Here is a 17,478-nt window from a genome sequence, read left to right as displayed (position 1 = left end):
CTGTCACCAGCGGCTCCACCGGATGCTGCTGCCGGGGTGTCTGAGGCCCGGGGAGGGCTCTCACCGCGGGCACTGCTTCTGTCCTCCCCAGCCGTGCTGCGCGCCCAGGGCGGGCTTCTTTTCTCCTTAGTGAGCATGGCTATTTAAAGGGTAAGGACACTGCCAAACGGCTTCCCAAGTGGTGTCACCGAAGCCCTCTCTTTGCTGCCGATGCAGGAGACACCCGTCCGTCTGCAGCTCCGCCGCGTGGCGCGGCCTCCAGCATCAGCCGTTCTGGCTCACGCGTGCGCGAGTGTGTGCACGCGCGGTCGTGTCCGGCTCTCTGCAGCCCTGTGGACTGCGGCCCGCCAGGCTCCTCCTCGCGGGATTTTCCAGGCAAGAATCCTGGACTGGGTTGCCATGCCCTCCTCCAGGGGGTCTTCCCGACCCAGGGATGGAACCTGCATCTCCAGCATCGGCAGGCAGATTCTCTTCCACTGCGTCACCTGGGAAGCCCTGGCTCCCGCGCGGTGGTGTCTTACTGTGGTTTTAATGTGCATTCCCCTAATGCCAGTGGTGTTGGCCATCTTTTCCCGTGCTTATTTGCCACCCATATATGTATATATATGCTGCTAAGCCGCCTCAGTCGTGTCCGACTCTGTGCGACCCCATAGACGGCAGCCCACCAGGATCCCCCGTCCCTGGGATTCTCCAGGCAAGAACACTGGAGTGGGTTGCCATTTCCTTCTCCAATGCGTGAAAGTGAAAAGGGAAAGGGAAGTCACTCAGTCGCGTCCGACTGTTAGCAACCCCATGGACTGCGGCCCACCAGGCTCCTCCGTCCATGGGATTTTCCAGGCAAGAGTACTGGAGTTGGGTGCCGTTACCTCCTTGATTTTGAGTTATTTTTGTATCTGCTGTGAAATAGCACATTAGGTTCATTTTTTTTCCTTGTGGGTATCTATCTGATTGTTCCAGTACCATTTATTGAAAATACATCTCTCCCCATTGAATTGCCTTGGCCTCTTGGTTTGAAACCCAATGACCAGAAGTGTAAATGTTCCATTTCTGGAGTTTCGACTCTGTTTCACCGAGCTGCATGTCTGTCCTTACGCTGGAACCATACAGTAGCTTCGTAGTAAATTTTGAAATCAGATTATGGAAGTTTTCCAATTTGTTTCTTCTTTTTCTAAATTATTTTGGTCATTCTTAAGGGTTTTGAATTTCCACATACAGCTTGATATTCCCTTAAAGGAAAAAGCTTGCTGGGAATTCAATGGGGATCATGTAAGTTTATAGATCAGTGTGGGGGAAATTTCCTATCATGACAATACTGAGTACTCCAATCCTTAGATATTATAATCTTTCCATTTATTTGGATTGTGTTTAATTTTTCTCAACAATCGCTTGTAGCTTCACATACACGGATTCTGTATTTGTTGTTTTATTATTTTTTGATGCTGCTGTGAAGGGAATAGTTTTCTCAGTGCTGTTTTAAGATTTCTCACTGCTAGCATACAGGAATATAATTCAAGTTTTTAATATTGATTTTGTATCCTGCCACCTTGCTAAGTTATCCTATCATTTCTATTAGCTTTTCTGCAGGTTTGTTAGGATCATGATGCCTGCAAATAAATGCAGTTTCACCTTCAGATTTATGTGCGTCTAACGTCTATTTCCTGCTTCACTGTGCTGGCTGGAAGCTTTAGTGAAGTGTCAGGTAGAGTTTGGAGTGCACATTTCTGTCTCGGTCCCAGTCTTAAGGGAAAAGCTTCAGTGTGAGCTAAGTATGCGTTTGTGGCAAGTCTCACCGGAGTTCTTTACCAGATGCAGGGGGCTCCAGCCTTAGGTTGTGAGACTGTTCCATCATATCTAGCTGTGCTGCTCACAAATGCTTTTCTGACTGGGTGTGCTCCTGTTTATTGTGCTTTATTTTATTAATATGCTTATTACATTAATACAATTTCAGATGCTAAGCCGACCTTGCGTTTCTGGAATAATCCTCCCATAGTTTCAGTGTACGAACCTGTTATGTGTGTGCATATATGCCTGTGTCTGGTCAATGATATTTGCCTCTATAGTCATGGGTGACATCAGCTTATAAGATTCTTTTTTGGCAACAGGATCTGGCCTTAGTATTATGTAAATCATATATGTACAGAGGATGAGAGGGTTAGATGGCATTGCTGACTTGATGGACATGAGTTTGAGTAAGCTCCGGGAGTTGGTGATGGACAGGGAAGCCTGGCGTGCTGCAGTCCATGGGGCTGCAGAGTCAGACACGACTGAGCGACTGAACTGAACTGATTATGTACTCACCTCGTAGGATGAACTGGGTGGTGTTTCTTCCTCTTCCATTTTCTGAAAGTTTATGCATGATTGATTTGGGTTTTTTCCCTTAAAACATCAGGTAGTATTCGCCAATGGAGCCATTAGGGCCTAGGATTTTCTTTGTGGATAATTTAAAATCACTAGTTCACAGTTTTTACTTGTTATATGTCCATTTGAATTTTCTATTTCTTCTTGAATCGATTAGTAATTTGTATCAATTAAGTAGAATGGTAAATCCCTTTCTTAAGTAATAAAGCATGTTTCAACCTTGGAACACTTATAATTAAGTATAGAAAAGTTTAAGAGACCCAGACCCATGGCGCTACTATTTTTGCGTTAGCAACTCATTGGTGCATTGGCAATTTGGGTTTCACGTTCCTGAACGCCAAAGGGGAAGGTGGCAGCCCCGCTGGCTCCATCCTGGGATGGCCGAGATGATGGAGCATGCTCACACGTCACACCCTCACACCACACACACACACACACAGGATACACACACACACAATACACACTCACACAGAATACACACACATCACGCACAGACTACATACACACACACAGGATACACACACACACAGAACACACACACACTTCACACTCATAGAACATGCACAGAATTCACACATCATACACACTCACATCCCACAGAAAACACACGCATCCCATCACACTCACACACCACTCACACTCACACACTCACACACTCACACTCACAGTGCTCGCCCACGGTTCAGCTGAGTCCTGTCCCTCACTTCCTCTCCTGTCCCCACCTCATCCCCCTGTGAGTGGCACTCCCCAGGCACGGCATAGGGCTGCAGTTCACACAAGCGGTTCCAAACATGGCTCTGGCCTGGTTCTTGGAGGGCCTGGGGCCCAGCCCTGGCTCTGGCCCGGTGGGCCGGTTCATGCCGGGGGGCTGGGGGCTCACCTTCAGAGACGGCGGGGTGTCCTCTGGCTGTGTGGTGGCGGTGGAACACAGACTCGGGTGCCGGGAGGAGGGCAGGGGCTCCTTGGGCGTCTCTCTGTGAGGACAGGGGTGGGGGGCGGTCAGCTGGGGGGGCCTGGCTGCGGGTGGGCCGGGCACACGGCCCTCCTCACCCGCAGGGCTCCGAGCGGCTGCCTGGGCTTGTCCCCCACCCTGAGCACCCCGACCCCTGCATGTGCCAGTCTGGCGGCAGTGGGGCAGGAGCCGGCAGCAGCACACAAGGGCACAGTGCTGGGCCCACGGCCACAGCACGGCCCCTCCCCACGGAGGCCCCGGGAGATGGACCCTCGGGGGGCGGCGTCATCACACGGACAGGAGAGGGGCTCGGCCCTGCACTGCCAACCTGACGGCAGAGAGTGAGGGCAGCTCGGGCCAGCCAGGGCTCCAGGCCCTCCATCCATGGGGACGCGGCCCCGGGAGTCTCGACCGTTCGCGCACAGCACTGAGCACAGCCTGACGCGCCGGCTGGCGTGCAAGCCGCCGGGACCGTGTCCGCTTTGCCACCCGGTCTGAGTAGCGACAGGGACGGGCGCAGGCCACGCCTGCGAGGCTGGACAGTGCACGCCTGCCCGTGTGTGGCCATCCCGGCTCTCGTTTCCAGCCTGGCCGGTCGGCCCCAATCATCCGGTCCAGTTACAGTCCCGCGGCAGCAAACAGTCCAAAAGGAACACTCCCGGTAAGTCGGTCGGATCACTGCTGCTAGAGACACACTCCGCGACGTGCTACAGAGTGCTTCCGCTAAGCGCCCGTGAGGCACGGCAGTGCCCGGGACTCGAGCGGCCGCCCGGGGCTCCAGAAGCCCAGCTGCCTGGCCTGCTCCAGCAGCGTCCCCCCAGGCTGTGTCTGCTGCTCGGCGGTCATTTCCAAGGCCACGTGTTCAACATCACACTAATCCACGTCTGTGCCCCAACACTGAAGCCAGAGATGCTGAAGGTGACCTACAAGACCTTCTAGAAGTAACACTTATAAAAAGACATCCTTTTCTTCACAAGGGATTGGAATGCAAAGTAGGAAGTCAAGAGATACCTGGACTAACAGGCAAGTTTGGCTTTGGAGTACAGAATGAAGCAGGGCAAAGGCTGACAGAGTTCTGTCAAGAGAACGCTCTGGTCATAGCAAACACCCTCTTCCAACAACACGAGAGATAACTCTACATGTGGACATCGCCAGAGGACCAATGCCAAAATTAACCCGACTATCTTCTTTGCAGCTGAAGATGGAGAAGCTCTATATAGTCAGCAAAAACATGAGCTAGAGCTGACTGGCTCATATCATCGGCTCCTTATTGTAAAATTCAGACTTAAATTGAAGAAAGTAGGGAAAATCACCAAGCCATTCAAGTATGACCTAAATCAAATCTCTTGTGATTATACAGTGGAGGTGATTAGTAGATTTAAGGGACTGGATCTGACAGAGCGCCTGGAGAACTGTGGGCAGAGGCTCATAACACTGCACAGGCGGCAGAGACCAAAACCGCCCCCCAAAAGAAATGCAAGAAGGCAGAGGGCTTGTCTGAGGAGACTTTGCAAATAGCTGAGCGAAGAAGAGAAGCAAAAAGCAAGGGGGAAAGGGAAAGATATGCCCAACCGAATGCAGAGTTCCAGAAAACAGCAAGGAGAGATAAGAAGGCCTTCTTCTATGAACAACGCAAAGAAATAGAGGAAATCAATAGAATGGGAAAGACTAGAGATCTCTTCAAGAAAGCTGGAGCTATCAAGGGAATGAAAAGGACAGAAATGGTAAGGACCTAACCGAGGCAGAAGAGATTGAGAAGAAGTGGCAAGAACACACAGAGTCCAGCTCAGTTCAGCTGCTCAGTCGTGTCCGACTCTTTGGGACCCCATGAACACACAGAACTATATGAAACATGTCTTCATGACGCGGATAACCACGATGGTGTGGTCACTCACCTAGAGCCAGACAACATGGAGTGTGAAAGGAAGTGGGCCCTGGGAAGTATTACTATGAACAAAGCTAGTGGAGGTGATGGAATTCCAGTCGAACTATTTAAAATCCTAAAAGATGGTCCTGTTAAAGTCAGCACGTCAATACGTCAGGAAATTTGGAAAACTCAGCAGGGGCCACAGGACTCAAAAAGCTCAGTTTTCATTCCAGTCCTAAAGAAGGGCAATGTCAAAGAACATTCAAACTATAGGACAATTGTTCTCATTTCACATGTTAGTAAGGTTATGCTCAAAATCCTTCAAGCTAGGCTTCAGCAGTACATGAACTGAGAACTTCCAGATGTATAAGCTGGATTTAGAAAAGGCAGAGGAACTAGAGATCAAATTGCCAACATTCATTGGATCATAGAGAAAGCAAGGGAATTCCAGAAAAACATCTACTTCTGCTTCATTGACTATGCTAAAGCCTTTGACTGTGTGGATCACGACAAACTGTGGAAAATTCTTCAGGAGACTGGGAATACCAGACCACCTTGCCTGTCTCCTGAGAAACCTGTATGAGAGTCAAGAAGCAACAGTTAAAACTGGACATGGAACAGCTGAGTGGTTCCAAATCAGGAAAGGACTACATCAAAGGATACATCCTCACTCTGTTTAACTTAAATATGCAGACGATACCACTCTAATGGCAGAAAGGGGAGGAATTAAGAACCTCTTGCTGAGGGTGAAAGAGGCCGGTGGAAAGAGGGCTCAGTTCAGACATCTGAGACCACGGCATCAGGTCCCATCACCTCATGGCAAATAGAAGGAGGGGGGAGCAGAAAGGTGGCAGACTTGACCTCCTTGGGCTCCAAAGCCACCGCGGACAGTGACTGCAGCTGTGAAATTAACGGGCGCCTGCTCCTTGGAAGGAAAGCTACGACAAACCTAGACAGCACATTGAAAAGCAGAGGCATCACTTTGCTGACAAAGGTCTGTGTAGTCAAAGCTCTGGTTTTTCCAGTAGTCATGTACGGTTGTGAGAGCTGGATAGACGGCTGAGTGCCGAAAAAATGATGCTTTTGAATTGTAGTGTTGGAGAAGACTCTTGAGAGTCCCTTGGGCTGCGAGGAGATCAAACCAGCCCATCCTTACGGAATCATCTCTGAATATTCATTGGAAGGATAAATGCTGAAGCAAAATATTCAATATTTTGGCCATGTGATGCAAAAGAAGAGGGCGGCAGAGGATGAGATGGTTGGATAGCACCACTGACTCAATGGACATGAATTTGAGCAGACTCCAGGAGATAGTGAAGGACAGGGAAGGCTGGGGTGCTGCAGTCCATGGGGTCACAAAGAGTCGGACGCGACTGAGCGACTGAACAAGAACTAGTCAGTTGCTAGGCTGACTGCAGACCAGCCCAGGAAGATTTCCGCAGCAAAAGGGACGCAAGTTCTCTTGCTCACTGGGTCTGGAGGGCTGGAAACTTGCACACTTCCCACACAATTAACCTTTCAGTAAAGGAACACAAGATTAGATTGAAAATGAAAAATGGGATTCTAAAAATGAGGAATACAATATGTTCCAAAGATGCAATAACTTATCTTCATGAAAATCCATATATTCACAATATATGAAGTTTTCAAGTCTTCTAAAGAGTTCTACAATATAATTATAACTTTATAAGACATGATGTATGTTAATACACACAAAAAATTTTTAAAGGAAGACCCGAAAGATACTAATTGAAATGCCAGCAGTGGCGACTGGGGGGTGGGGAAAGAAGGGATGTTCGTTTTCACACTGGGAAGTTTCGCAGTTTCCAAATTTCCTGTAATGAATATACATTGATTAGGCAATTTGAAAAAAAGAGGCTTTTGTCTTGCTTACTTTTAGAGCTAAGTTTCCAGACTGATTCTGGTCAGTTTCTTACCAAGGGCTAAAGAAAGGGCTATACAGCCGTGTGATCCGTGAAGGTGGAATTCAAAGTGACTAAGGTTCTCACAGTGTTGGTGCCAGCAGGTTTCCAACGCGTTCGAAAGGGACTGACTTTTCACACTAAACTACACTCCTTGATCATTAAGCAGAAATCTGTACCGACTGTCAGCTTTGGGGGAACAGACCCATGGTGCACGCCTCCCTTTTCCAGGCCTCTCTGCCAGCTGGGCTGGAGGGTGGGGAGACGTGGAGCCCCCAGAGGCCCGATCTTCTCCACCAGGAACGCTAGCACCTGCCCTGCAAGTTTCCAGGAAGAAGGAGCCCGCTAGGGGTGGGTGCGCCCGGCACTTCCAGGCCCTCGATGCCCCCGCCACCCCCGGGAGACTGGCTTCCTGGTTCTTCTCAATGCAGATGCTGAGCGGGGAGGTGGGAAGGCAGGCTTTGTCCCTCTCACGTAAAGTGCATACCTAACCTAACTCTAGTTCAAATCCCAGGTTTCTTGGAACTGCACAAAATGATCTATAAGCTTATAGGGAAAAATAAATGTGAAAGAATTGTCAAATGTAAAAAAAAAAGCAGAAATAAAAATGTGAGAGGAGGATTTAACTACTAGGTGTTAAAAGGTAGCTAAATGATGTCGTTTTTTGAGATTGAAATGAAAACTGACTTTTCCAGTCCTGTGGCCACTGGTGAGTTTCCCAAATTTGCTGGCATATTGAGTGCAGCACTTTGACAACATCACCCTTTAGGATTTTAAATAGCTGAGCTGGAATTCCATCACCGCCGCTGGCTCTGTTCGCACTGACGGCTCCTAAGGCCCAGCTGATTCCGCACCCCGCGACGCCCGGCTCTCGTGCGTGCCCACACCCTCGTGGCCACCTGGGTCACGAGGGCCTTTCTCTGTGCAGCTGCTGTCTCTGATTCCGCACCCTGCGACGCCCGGCTCTCGTGCGTGCCCACACCCTCGTGGTCACCTGGGTCACGAGGGCCCGTTTGTGTGCAGCTGTTCTGAGTGTTCTTGCCGCCTCTCCATCTCTTCTGCCTCCGTCAGGGCTTTACTGTCTCTGCCCTTTATCACGCCCATTCTTGCATGAAATAGTCCCTTGGTATTTCCAATTTTCTTGATGGGATCTCTAGTTTTCTCCACTCTATTGTTTTCCTCTATTTTTTTGCATTGCTCATTGAAGAAGGCCTCCTAACCTCTCCTCACTATTCTCTGGAACTCTGCATTCAGTTGGGCATATCCTTCTCTTCTTTGCCAGCTATTTGCAAAGCCTCCTCAGACAACCACTTCACCTTCTGGCATTTCTGTTTCTTTGGGATGCTTTTGGTCGCTTCCCCCTGTACAGTGTTATCAACCTCTGCCCATAGTTCTTCAGGCAGGCTGCTGACAAAACTGTTGGCCTTTCCCTGCTTCACTTCGTACTCTAAGGCCAAACTTGCCTGTTATTCCAGGTATCTCTCAACTGTTTGCTTTTGTATTCCAGTCCCTTGTGATGAAAAGGACTTTTTTTTTTTTTTTTTGGAGTTTGTTCTAGAAGGTCTTATAGGTCTTCATAAAGTGAAGTCGCTCAGTCATGTCTGACTCTCTGCGACCCCATGGACTGTAGCCTACCAGGCTTCTCAGTCCATGGGATTTTCCAGGCAAGAATACTGGAGTGGGTTGCCATTTCCTTCTCCAGGGGATCTTCCCTGACACGGGGATCGAACCCGGGTCTCCCGCATTCCAGGCAGACGCTTTACCTTCTGAGCCACCAGGGAAGCCCTAGGTCTTCACAGAACTGTTCAACTCCATCTTCTCCAGAATTAGTGGCTGGGGCATAGACTTGGATTACTGTGACGTTGAAAGGTTTACCTTGGAGACAAGCTGAGATCTTTCTATCGTTTTTGAGATGGCACCCAAGTACTGCATTTCAGACTCTTTGATTGGCTATAAGGGCTATTCCATTTATTCTAGGGGATTCTTGCCTGTGGTAGTAGATATCATGGTCATCTGAGTTAAATTTTCCCGTTCCTATCCATTTTAGCTCACCCATTCCTAAAATGTCACTGATCAACCTTGCCATCTCCTGCTTGACCACGTCCAGTTTACCTTGATTCATGGACATAACATTCCAGGTTCTTATGCGATATTGCTCTTTACAGCCATCGGACTGTGCTTTCACCGCCAGACACACTCACAGCGGAGCGTCGTCTCCGCCTTGGCCCAGCCGCTCTGTTCTTTGTGGAGCTAGTAGTAATTGTCCTCCACGCTTCCCCAGGGGCACATTGGACACTTTCCGACCTGGGAGACTTGTCTTCTGATGTCCTACACTTTCGCCTCTTCATACTGCTTGTTCATGGGGTTCTCCTGGCAAGAATACTGGGGTGGGTTGCTGTTTCCTTCTCCAGTGGACCATGAAGGTATCAAAGAGGCAGAGGAGGCAGGGATCAAGTTGCCAACATCTGTTGGATCACAGAAAAAGCAAGAGAATTCCTGAAAAAAACATCGACCTCTGCTTCACTGACTACTCTAAAGTCTTTGAATGTGCGGATCACAACAAACCATGGAAAATTCTTCAAGTGATGGGAGATGGGAATACCAGACCACCTGACCCGCCTCCTGAAAAACCCTTATGCAGGTCAGGAAGCAACAGTTAGAGCTGGACATGGAAGAACAGACTGGTTCCAAATTGGGAAAGGAGTGCGTCAAGGCTGCATATTGTCACCGCTTATTTAACTTATATGCAGAGCACCTGATGCAAAATGCCGGGCTAGATGAATTTCAAGCTAGACTCAAGATTGCCGGGAGAAATATCAACAACCTCAGGAATGCGTATGAAACCACTCTAACGGCAGAAAGTGAAGAATTGAAGAGAGTCTTGATGAGGGTAAAAGAAGAGAGTGAAAAGTTGGCTTGAAACTCAATATGAAAAAAACTAAGATCATAGCCTCTGGTCCCATCACTTCATGGGAAATAGAAGGGGACAAAGTAGCAGCAGTGTCAGACTTTATTTTCTTGGGCTCCAAACTCACTGCAGACGATGACTGTAGCCATGAAATTAAAAGGCACTTGCTCTTTGGAAGGAAATCAATGACAAAACTAGTCCGTGTATTAAAAAGGAGAGACATCATTTTGTCGACAAAGGTCCATCTAATCAAAGGTCTGGCTTTTCCAATAGTCATGTATGGATGTGAGAGTTGGACCATAAAGAAGGCTGAGTGCTGAAGAACTGATGCTTTTGAACTGTGGTGTTGGAGAAGACTCTTGAGAGTCCCTTGGACAGCAAGGAGATCTAACCAGTCAGTCCTAAAGGAAATCACCCCTGAATATTCACTGGAAGGACTGATGCTGAAGCTGAAGCTCCAGTCCTTTGGCCATCTGATGAGAAGAAATGACTCGCTAGAAAAGACCCTGATGCTGACAAATACTGAAGGCAAAAGGAGAAGGGTGCAACAGAGGATGAGACGGTTAGATAGCATCACCGACTCGGTGCACGTGAGTTTGAGCAAACTCCGGGAGACAGTGGAGGACAGAGCAGCCTGGCGCGCTGCAGTCCATGGGGCTGCAGAGGCCGAGTCGGACTCGACTGAGTGAGGGAGCAGCGCCAAGCGCGGGCCAGCCCTCGAAACAGCGTGGAGTCCTGCAGCGCACGCCGCAGACGGGCGGAACAGCGTCCGGAGGCAGACGGGTCAGCTTCCAGGGAAACTTGGGGTGTCAGGGAGGCGCCTTTGGATTTGATGAGGAAGAGAGGACCATTTAGTTAACGAGACGACCACCACCAGGTAGGCTGTAATAAGACGACCTTGGCTCCTACTTCACTAAATAAAAGAATTAATTGAAGATGGTTTGAAAACCAAAATATGAAGCAAATAAAAATTCCAAAAGTGTTGGCAAGGAGTATGGAGGGTATTCTGTGAAAAAAGAACGGTTATTTAAAGCAAGGCAGCAGAGGAGAATACAGCTACTTCAGACGCACAAAAGAGCTCTAGGGAAATGGCGACTTACCCCTGCTCGGAGGGTCCCAGGGGGCTGTCCAGAGGCTGCGGGGGGAGAGCACACGGTGACGACTCTGGGCGCTGTGCCTGCCAGCACAGCACCCGCACGCCTGCAGCTGACGTGAAGGGGAGGCGCCTCGGGGTCTCACGGGGCCCCCCTTCCCCATGCCCTTGCTCGTGTGTGTGTCTCCACTTCTCAATGGTAAGAGACAAGAAGGAGAAGGCTGGGTCACGAGACATGTGTTTATTTTAGAAGAAAATGCCAACTCTTTGCAAAGGGTTGTAGCTTCACAGCCTGCCGGCCACATGTGAGCCTGCTGTGTATGGCCGTGCCAGGCCCGGGGGTTGGGCTTTTCGATTACTGCCACTCTGGGGGGCAAGCAGCGGTGTCTAATCGTGTTTCCTTAACGTGGGATGATGCTGATGTTGGCCGTCAGGGTTTGTCTACCACCCGTGGCACCCCCTTTGGTGAAGTGTGTTCAGATATTTTGCCCATTTAAAAAACCTAGTCAGTGTTCTTGTGATTGAGTTTTGAAAGTTCTATACATATTCTGGGTACATGTATATGATTTGCAAATAATTATTTCTCTCTGCGGCTTATATTTTCATTTTCTGAATGGTGACCTTTAAAGACTAAGACTTAACTCTGTTAAGGAGCTGCAGAAATGGGTGGGTCTGAAAGGAGTCAGCCCCGCTGGCTTGATCTTTTGGAGAGTGAATTCAGAAACGATATAACACACACACACTCAGGACTCGCCAAAGACCCACATACACAGAACCCCACACGTGCACTGTCACACACACACACACACACACCAAACACACTCACACATATGTGCACCCACACTCACCGAAGACCCACATACACAGAACCCCACAGGCACACTGCGTCACACAGCACACACCAAACACACAAGACCCACATACACAGAACCCCACACACACACTGCATCACACACACACACACCAAACACACTCACACATATGTGCAGCGCCCCACCCCCACCACACCAACACGGAGGTCCCAGCCTCCCGCTGGCCTGGGGCCGCCCCCAGTGCTAGACGGATAGATGGGGGCAGGGGCGCCCGTACCTCTGACAAATCTTCCATCTGTAAATTCACACTCCTCTTGCCTGTCTGGTGTTCTGAGTTTTGCTGCTGGCGGCCCTGTGTCATGTAATCAAACGTGCTCAACCTTTTGGCCACTAGAAAGGAGAACGCAGGCAAGAGACAGAGTCACCGCCCCCCGTCCACCGCCCGCAGTGCTGGGAGCTGGCTCCCAACCTGGAGCCTGGGGAGCGGCCGGGAGGCCACCCTGAGCCCGGCTGACCTTCTGGCCGAAGCCGGCAGGTGCCTGCACCCATGGAGCCCACCAGCCCTGGCCCCAGGGGGCTTCACAGGCCCGTAAAGTGAGTATGGATGCAGCAAGCGCGGAGCCCAGCTCTGTCTTAATTAAGGGGAGACAGCAGCCAGTACATGGGAGACAGACTCAGGTAATTAGAGTCTCCAACGTGCTCAGTCAACAGAAGACCACCACTAATGAAAGCAAGCACGACCCACTCACGCGTCTCCGCCCTGGTGGTGTGGGGTGGGGCTAACTTTTCCATTTCTCTTTCTCTGAAAACTGACAAACATGGGAACAGATGGTTTATAATTATTTCTGGAAAGAGAAAAGGCCACCCACAGAAGCCTATTTGCAGCTTGAGGAGCAGACGGAAGGCCGCCGCCCCCACGGCCCCTGGCGGGGGGTCTGCTCCCCGAGGGGGGCCTGGGCTCACCCCTCCCCGGGGGCCCCTACAATGGCTGTGTCTTCTTGGACCTTGAATTCTTTCTCCATTAACTGCACACACTCCCTCAGAGGCCCTTGCAGTCTGAGGATGCGAACTGGGCCTTGCTGACATTCTAGTGAAGACATCCCGTCTTCTGCCCAGGTCTGCACAAAGGCCCCCAGACGAGGGCTGCCGGCAGGCTCTGCGTGTCTCCCAGAACCTGCCTGGTGTGACTCGGGCATGGACGGCGGCGAGCACACAGAGGAGGAGATGCAGGAAGGGCCTCCGCGCGGCTTCCCGGGGCCTTCTGGCGCCTCCGCCTGAGGCCGTCTCCCGCCTGGCTCGCTGAGGACTCGCCACAGTGGGGCCAGGCTCCTCGCGGCCATGTCTGTGTGCTGGCCTGGTGGCTCTGCCTCGGGCCCCGTGTCTGCAGGAGCCCGTCCTCCACCCCTCTGGCCCCCAACCACACGGGAGCTGGAGACGGCGTCGGTGGGTCCAGTGTTCTTCATCGTCAGGGATTCTGGCGGGAGCTTCTCTAAATGCCCTGTTCCTCCCCTCATCTCTCTCAACACTGGCACCGCCCGCTTTCTAGCCCTCTGTTTCTGCAGGTCTCAGGGCAGAACTCAGCCCTCGGCCCTCTCGGCGTGAGCACATACCCCTCCTTTCTACCCTGAACTCACTGCTGGAGGGGGCAGCCTGCCGGGGACCCGTGTGAGCACAGGGGTGAAGGCCAGCCAACCTGGGCAGCACGTGCTCAGGTGGAGGGGAGCCTGGGAGCACGTGCCCAGGTGGAGGGCACCCGGGGAGCACGTGCTCAGGTGGAGGGCACCCGGGGAGCATGTGCTCAGGTGGAGGGGAGCCTGGGAGCATGTGCCCAGGTGGATGGGAGCCGGGGAGCACCTGCTCAGGTGGATGGGAGCCTGGAGCACGTGCTCAGGTGGAGGGCACCCGGGGAGCACGTGCTCAGGTGGAGGGGAGCCTGGAGCACGTGCCCAGGTGGAGGGCACCCGGGGAGCACATGCTCAGGTGGAGGGCACCCGGGGAGCATGTGCTCAGGTGGAGGGCACCTGGGGAGCACGTGCTCAGGTGGAGGGGAGCCTGGGAGCACGTGCCCAGGTGGATGGGAGCTGGGGAGCACCTGCTCAGGTGGATGGGAGCCTGGAGCACGTGCTCAGGTGGAGGGGAGCCTGGGAGCACGTGCCCAGGTAGACGGGAGCCTGGGAGCACGTGCTCAGGTGGAGGGCACCCGGGGAGCACGTGCTCAGGTGGAGGGCACCCGGGGAGCACGTACTCAGGTGGAGGGCACCCGGGGAGCACGTGCTCAGGTGGAGGGCACCCGGGGAGCACCTGCTCAGGTGGAGAGGAGCCTGGAGCACGTGCCCAGGTGGAGGGCACCCGGGGAGCACGTGCCCAGGTGGATGGGAGCCGGGGAGCATGTGCTCAGGTGGAGGGCACCCGGGGAGCACCTGCTCAGGTGGATGGGAGCCTGGAGCACGTGCTCAGGTGGAGGGCACCCAGGGAGCACGTGCCCAGGTGGAGGGGAGCCTGGAGCACCTGCTCAGGTGGAGGGCACCCGGGGAGCACCTGCTCAGGTGGAGGGGAGCCTGGAGCACGTGCCCAGGTGGAGGTGGGGGGCACCCGGGGGCGCGTACTCAGGTAGAGGTGGAAGAAGAGCAGGTGGCCGAGCAGCAGCAGGCTGATGAGGGCCAGCAGCAGCACCAGGAGCCCGAGCGCCAGGAGGACGCAGGTGCTGGTCCTCACGGGGGAGCCCGGGAGGAACAGCAGCCACGTGTCCTTGCTGGAGATGCCTGTGGAGGCAGCACCTCGTCAGGTGCGTCCTGGGCTCAGCGCCGGGCAGTGGGGGAGGGGACACCAGCCCGAGAGAGCCCCTCCCTGCCTCCCAGGTGAGCCCCTCCCTGCCCAGGTGAGCCCCTCCCTGCCCAGGTGAGGCCCTCCCTGTCCAGGTGAGTCCCTGCCTCCCAGGTGAGCCCCTCCCTGCCAAGGTGAGCCCCTCCCTGCCAAGGTGAGCCCCTCCCTGTCCAGGTGAGGCCCTCCCTGCCCAGGTGAGACCCTCCCTGCCAAGGTGAGCCCCTCCCTGTCCAGGTGAGCCCCTCCCTGTCCAGGTGAGCCCCTCCCTGCCCAGGTGGGCCCTTCCCTGCCCAAGTGAGCCCCTCCCTTCCCAGATGACCCCCTCCCTGCCCAGGTGAGCCCCTCCCTGCCCAGGTGGGTCCTTCCCTGCCCAAGTGAGCCCCTCCCTTCCCAGATGACCCCCTCCCTGCCCAGGTGAGCCCCTCCCTGCCCAGGTGGGTCCTTCCCTGCCCAAGTGAGCCCCTCCCTTCCCAGATGACCCCCTCCCTGCCCAGGTGAGCTCCTCCCTGCCCAGGTGAGCCCCTCCCTGTCCAGGTGAGCCCCTCCCTGACTATGTGAGCCCCTCCCTGCCCAGGTGAGCCTCTCCCTTCCCAGGTGAGCCCCTCCCTTCCCAGGTGAGACCCTCTCTGTCCAGGTGAGCACCTCCCTGCCCAGGTGAGACCCTCCCTTGGCAGGTGAGCCCCTCCTTGTCCAAGTGAGCCCCTCCCTTCCCAGGTGAGCCCCTCCCTGTCCAGGTGAGCCCCTCCCTGTCCAGGTGAGCCCCTCCCTGCCTATGTGAGCCCCTCCCTGCCCAGGTGAGCCTCTCCCTTCCCAGGTGAGCCCCTCCCTTCCCAGGTGAGCCCCTCTCTGTCCAGGTGAGCCCCTCCCTGCCCAGGTGAGCCCCTCCCTGCCCAGGCGAGCCCCTCCCTGCCTATGTGAGCCCCTCCCTGCCCAGGTGAGCCTCTCCCTTCCCAGGTGAGCCCCTCCCTTCCCAGGTGAGACCCTCTCTGTCCAGGTGAGCACCTCCCTGCCCAGGTGAGCCCCTCCCTTGGCAGGTGAGCCCCTCCTTGTCCAAGTGAGCCCCTCCCTTCCCAGGTGAGCCCCTCCCTGTCCAGGTGAGCCCCTCCCTTCCCAGGTGAGCCCCTCCCTGCCCAGGTGAGCCCCTCCCTGCCCAGGCGAGCCCCTCCCTGTCCAGATGACCCCCTCCCTGCCCAGGCGAGCTCCTCCCTGCCGAGGTGGGCCCCTCCCTGCCCAGGTGGGCTCCTCCCTGACGAGGTGGGCCCCTCCCTGCCCAGGTGGGCCCCTCTCTGTCCAAGTGAGCCCCTCCCTTCCCAGGTGAGCCCCTCCCTGTCCAGGTGAGCCCCTCCCTTCCCAGGTGAGCCCCTCCCTGCCCAGGTGAGCCCCTCCCTGCCCAGGTGAGCTCCTCCCTGCACAGGTGGGCCCCTCCCTGCCCAGGCGAGCTCCTCCCTGCCTAGGTGGTCTCCTCCCTGCCGAGGTGGGCCCCTCCTCATTGCTCTGCCTGAGTTAAGTACCCTTGCAGCCCCTCCTCTCTACAGTGGGCATTATGGTTCCCCTTGTGGGTCGGGAAGGTAAGGCTGGGAGAGGGCAACTAAATGCCCACGTCACAGAGCCTGACCCTGGTGCCCACTGTGCTGGGCCCTCTCCACTGTCCCTAGAGCTGAAAGGCCACAGCTACCACCTTGGGGCATTTCCAGGACACAGTCCTGTGTGACAAGGGGGCCTGACACCACAACCACACAGGTTCCAAAACCAAGTGAGGAGAAGCAGGGAGGGGTCGTGTGCGGGCCACTGAAGGCTGAGTTTCAGCTGAACTGTCTTCACCGCACAGCTAGGTCTGGACAGGTGCTTGGGCAGGCACGGCGGCCGGCCTGGGGGCAGGGGGTGCGTACTCTTGTAGCGTGAGTCGGTGCGCAGGGCGGCGGGGTTGAAGAGGTACTGGAAGAAGAGGCCCAGAAGGATAGCGATGACGCAGAGCAGACCGGCCGAAGCGGAGGCCACCGAGCCGAAGAAGCACCTGCGGGCGGAGCTGGTGAGCGCCCGGGGCGGGGGGGGGGGGGGCGCCGGCCCAGCAGGGGTGCCGCCAGCTCTGGAGTGTCCCCGCCGGGCCCCCGGGACCCCCGCCGAGCTCCCGGGACCCCGCTGAGCCCCGGACCCTTGTCAAGAGCCTGTGACCAGAATGAGAACAGTAAGCCCCAGGCAGCAGCCCTCAGAGGGGCTTCACTGAAGTGTCTCCCTCAGTCTTCCTGCTGTTACGCCGTTAGCATTTCCAGCGTTAAACAGGGTCTTAGTTCACCCGAGACTTAGTTGGTTCCCCGCTTTTCCTGAAGGTCCCTTACACCTGCCGCCAGGCCTCCAGCCCCCTGTCCCCGATGGCCCCGTCCTGCCAATGCTGTCTGTGGACATGGGGACTCCCGGGCTCACCTGCCCTGCCCGGAGCCCCTCTGAGCCTGCTCTGTGTCAGGAGCTGCAGCGCCCGTGAGCTCAGCCCCCTCGGCCCTCCTCCAGGCGTGCAGGCAGGGAGCAGGCACCCTGAGGGGTTGTGCCCCAGAGGAGGGGCCCTGAGCAGGCTGCGGAGGCGGGCCCTGCCCTGGTCGTGCCCCTCACCAGGGCGCCGGGGGGGGGCCTCACCAGTAGTTCCTGCTCCCCACGCAGTTGTTCAGCCACTTGCAGTGATGGTCGAAGCCCGAGACGCACTTGTTGCAGGCGCTGCAGTGCTTGGCTTTGGCGCTCCTGGGAGGAAGGG

General features: G+C 54.6%; 1 protein-coding gene and 1 non-coding gene across 4 annotated transcripts in view; both read right to left on the bottom strand.

Annotated features, from left to right (window-relative positions):
• The window catches only part of LOC101109601 (probable palmitoyltransferase ZDHHC11B), a 46,371-nt gene that overhangs the window by 19,033 nt on the left and 9,860 nt on the right, over positions 1-17,478 (bottom strand). For 2 of the 3 annotated variants that reach the window (XM_042233990.2, XM_042233988.2), the window contains 7 exons: positions 17,364-17,465; positions 16,625-16,749; positions 14,519-14,674; positions 12,190-12,302; positions 11,108-11,142; positions 3,239-3,332; positions 2,299-2,340 (listed from right to left, as the gene is read on the bottom strand). In XM_042233990.2, the coding sequence (XP_042089924.1) occupies positions 2,299-2,340; positions 3,239-3,332; positions 11,108-11,142; positions 12,190-12,302; positions 14,519-14,674; positions 16,625-16,749; positions 17,364-17,465 (667 nt within the window). The remainder of the gene's footprint in view (positions 1-2,298; positions 2,341-3,238; positions 3,333-11,107; positions 11,143-12,189; positions 12,303-14,518; positions 14,675-16,624; positions 16,750-17,363; positions 17,466-17,478) is intronic. The other variant, XM_042233989.2, reaches the window with a different exon arrangement.
• On the bottom strand, positions 8,808-8,880 carry TRNAS-GGA (transfer RNA serine (anticodon GGA)). The gene has a single exon. It is a non-coding gene; the product is annotated as a tRNA-Ser (tRNA).

The sequence above is a fragment of the Ovis aries genome, chromosome 16 (genome assembly GCF_016772045.2).
Source record: "Ovis aries strain OAR_USU_Benz2616 breed Rambouillet chromosome 16, ARS-UI_Ramb_v3.0, whole genome shotgun sequence".
In the NCBI taxonomy this organism is placed as follows: Eukaryota; Metazoa; Chordata; class Mammalia; order Artiodactyla; family Bovidae; genus Ovis; species Ovis aries.
Note: the sequence above shows the minus strand (reverse complement) of the source record. Positions and strands in the feature narration are given on the sequence as shown.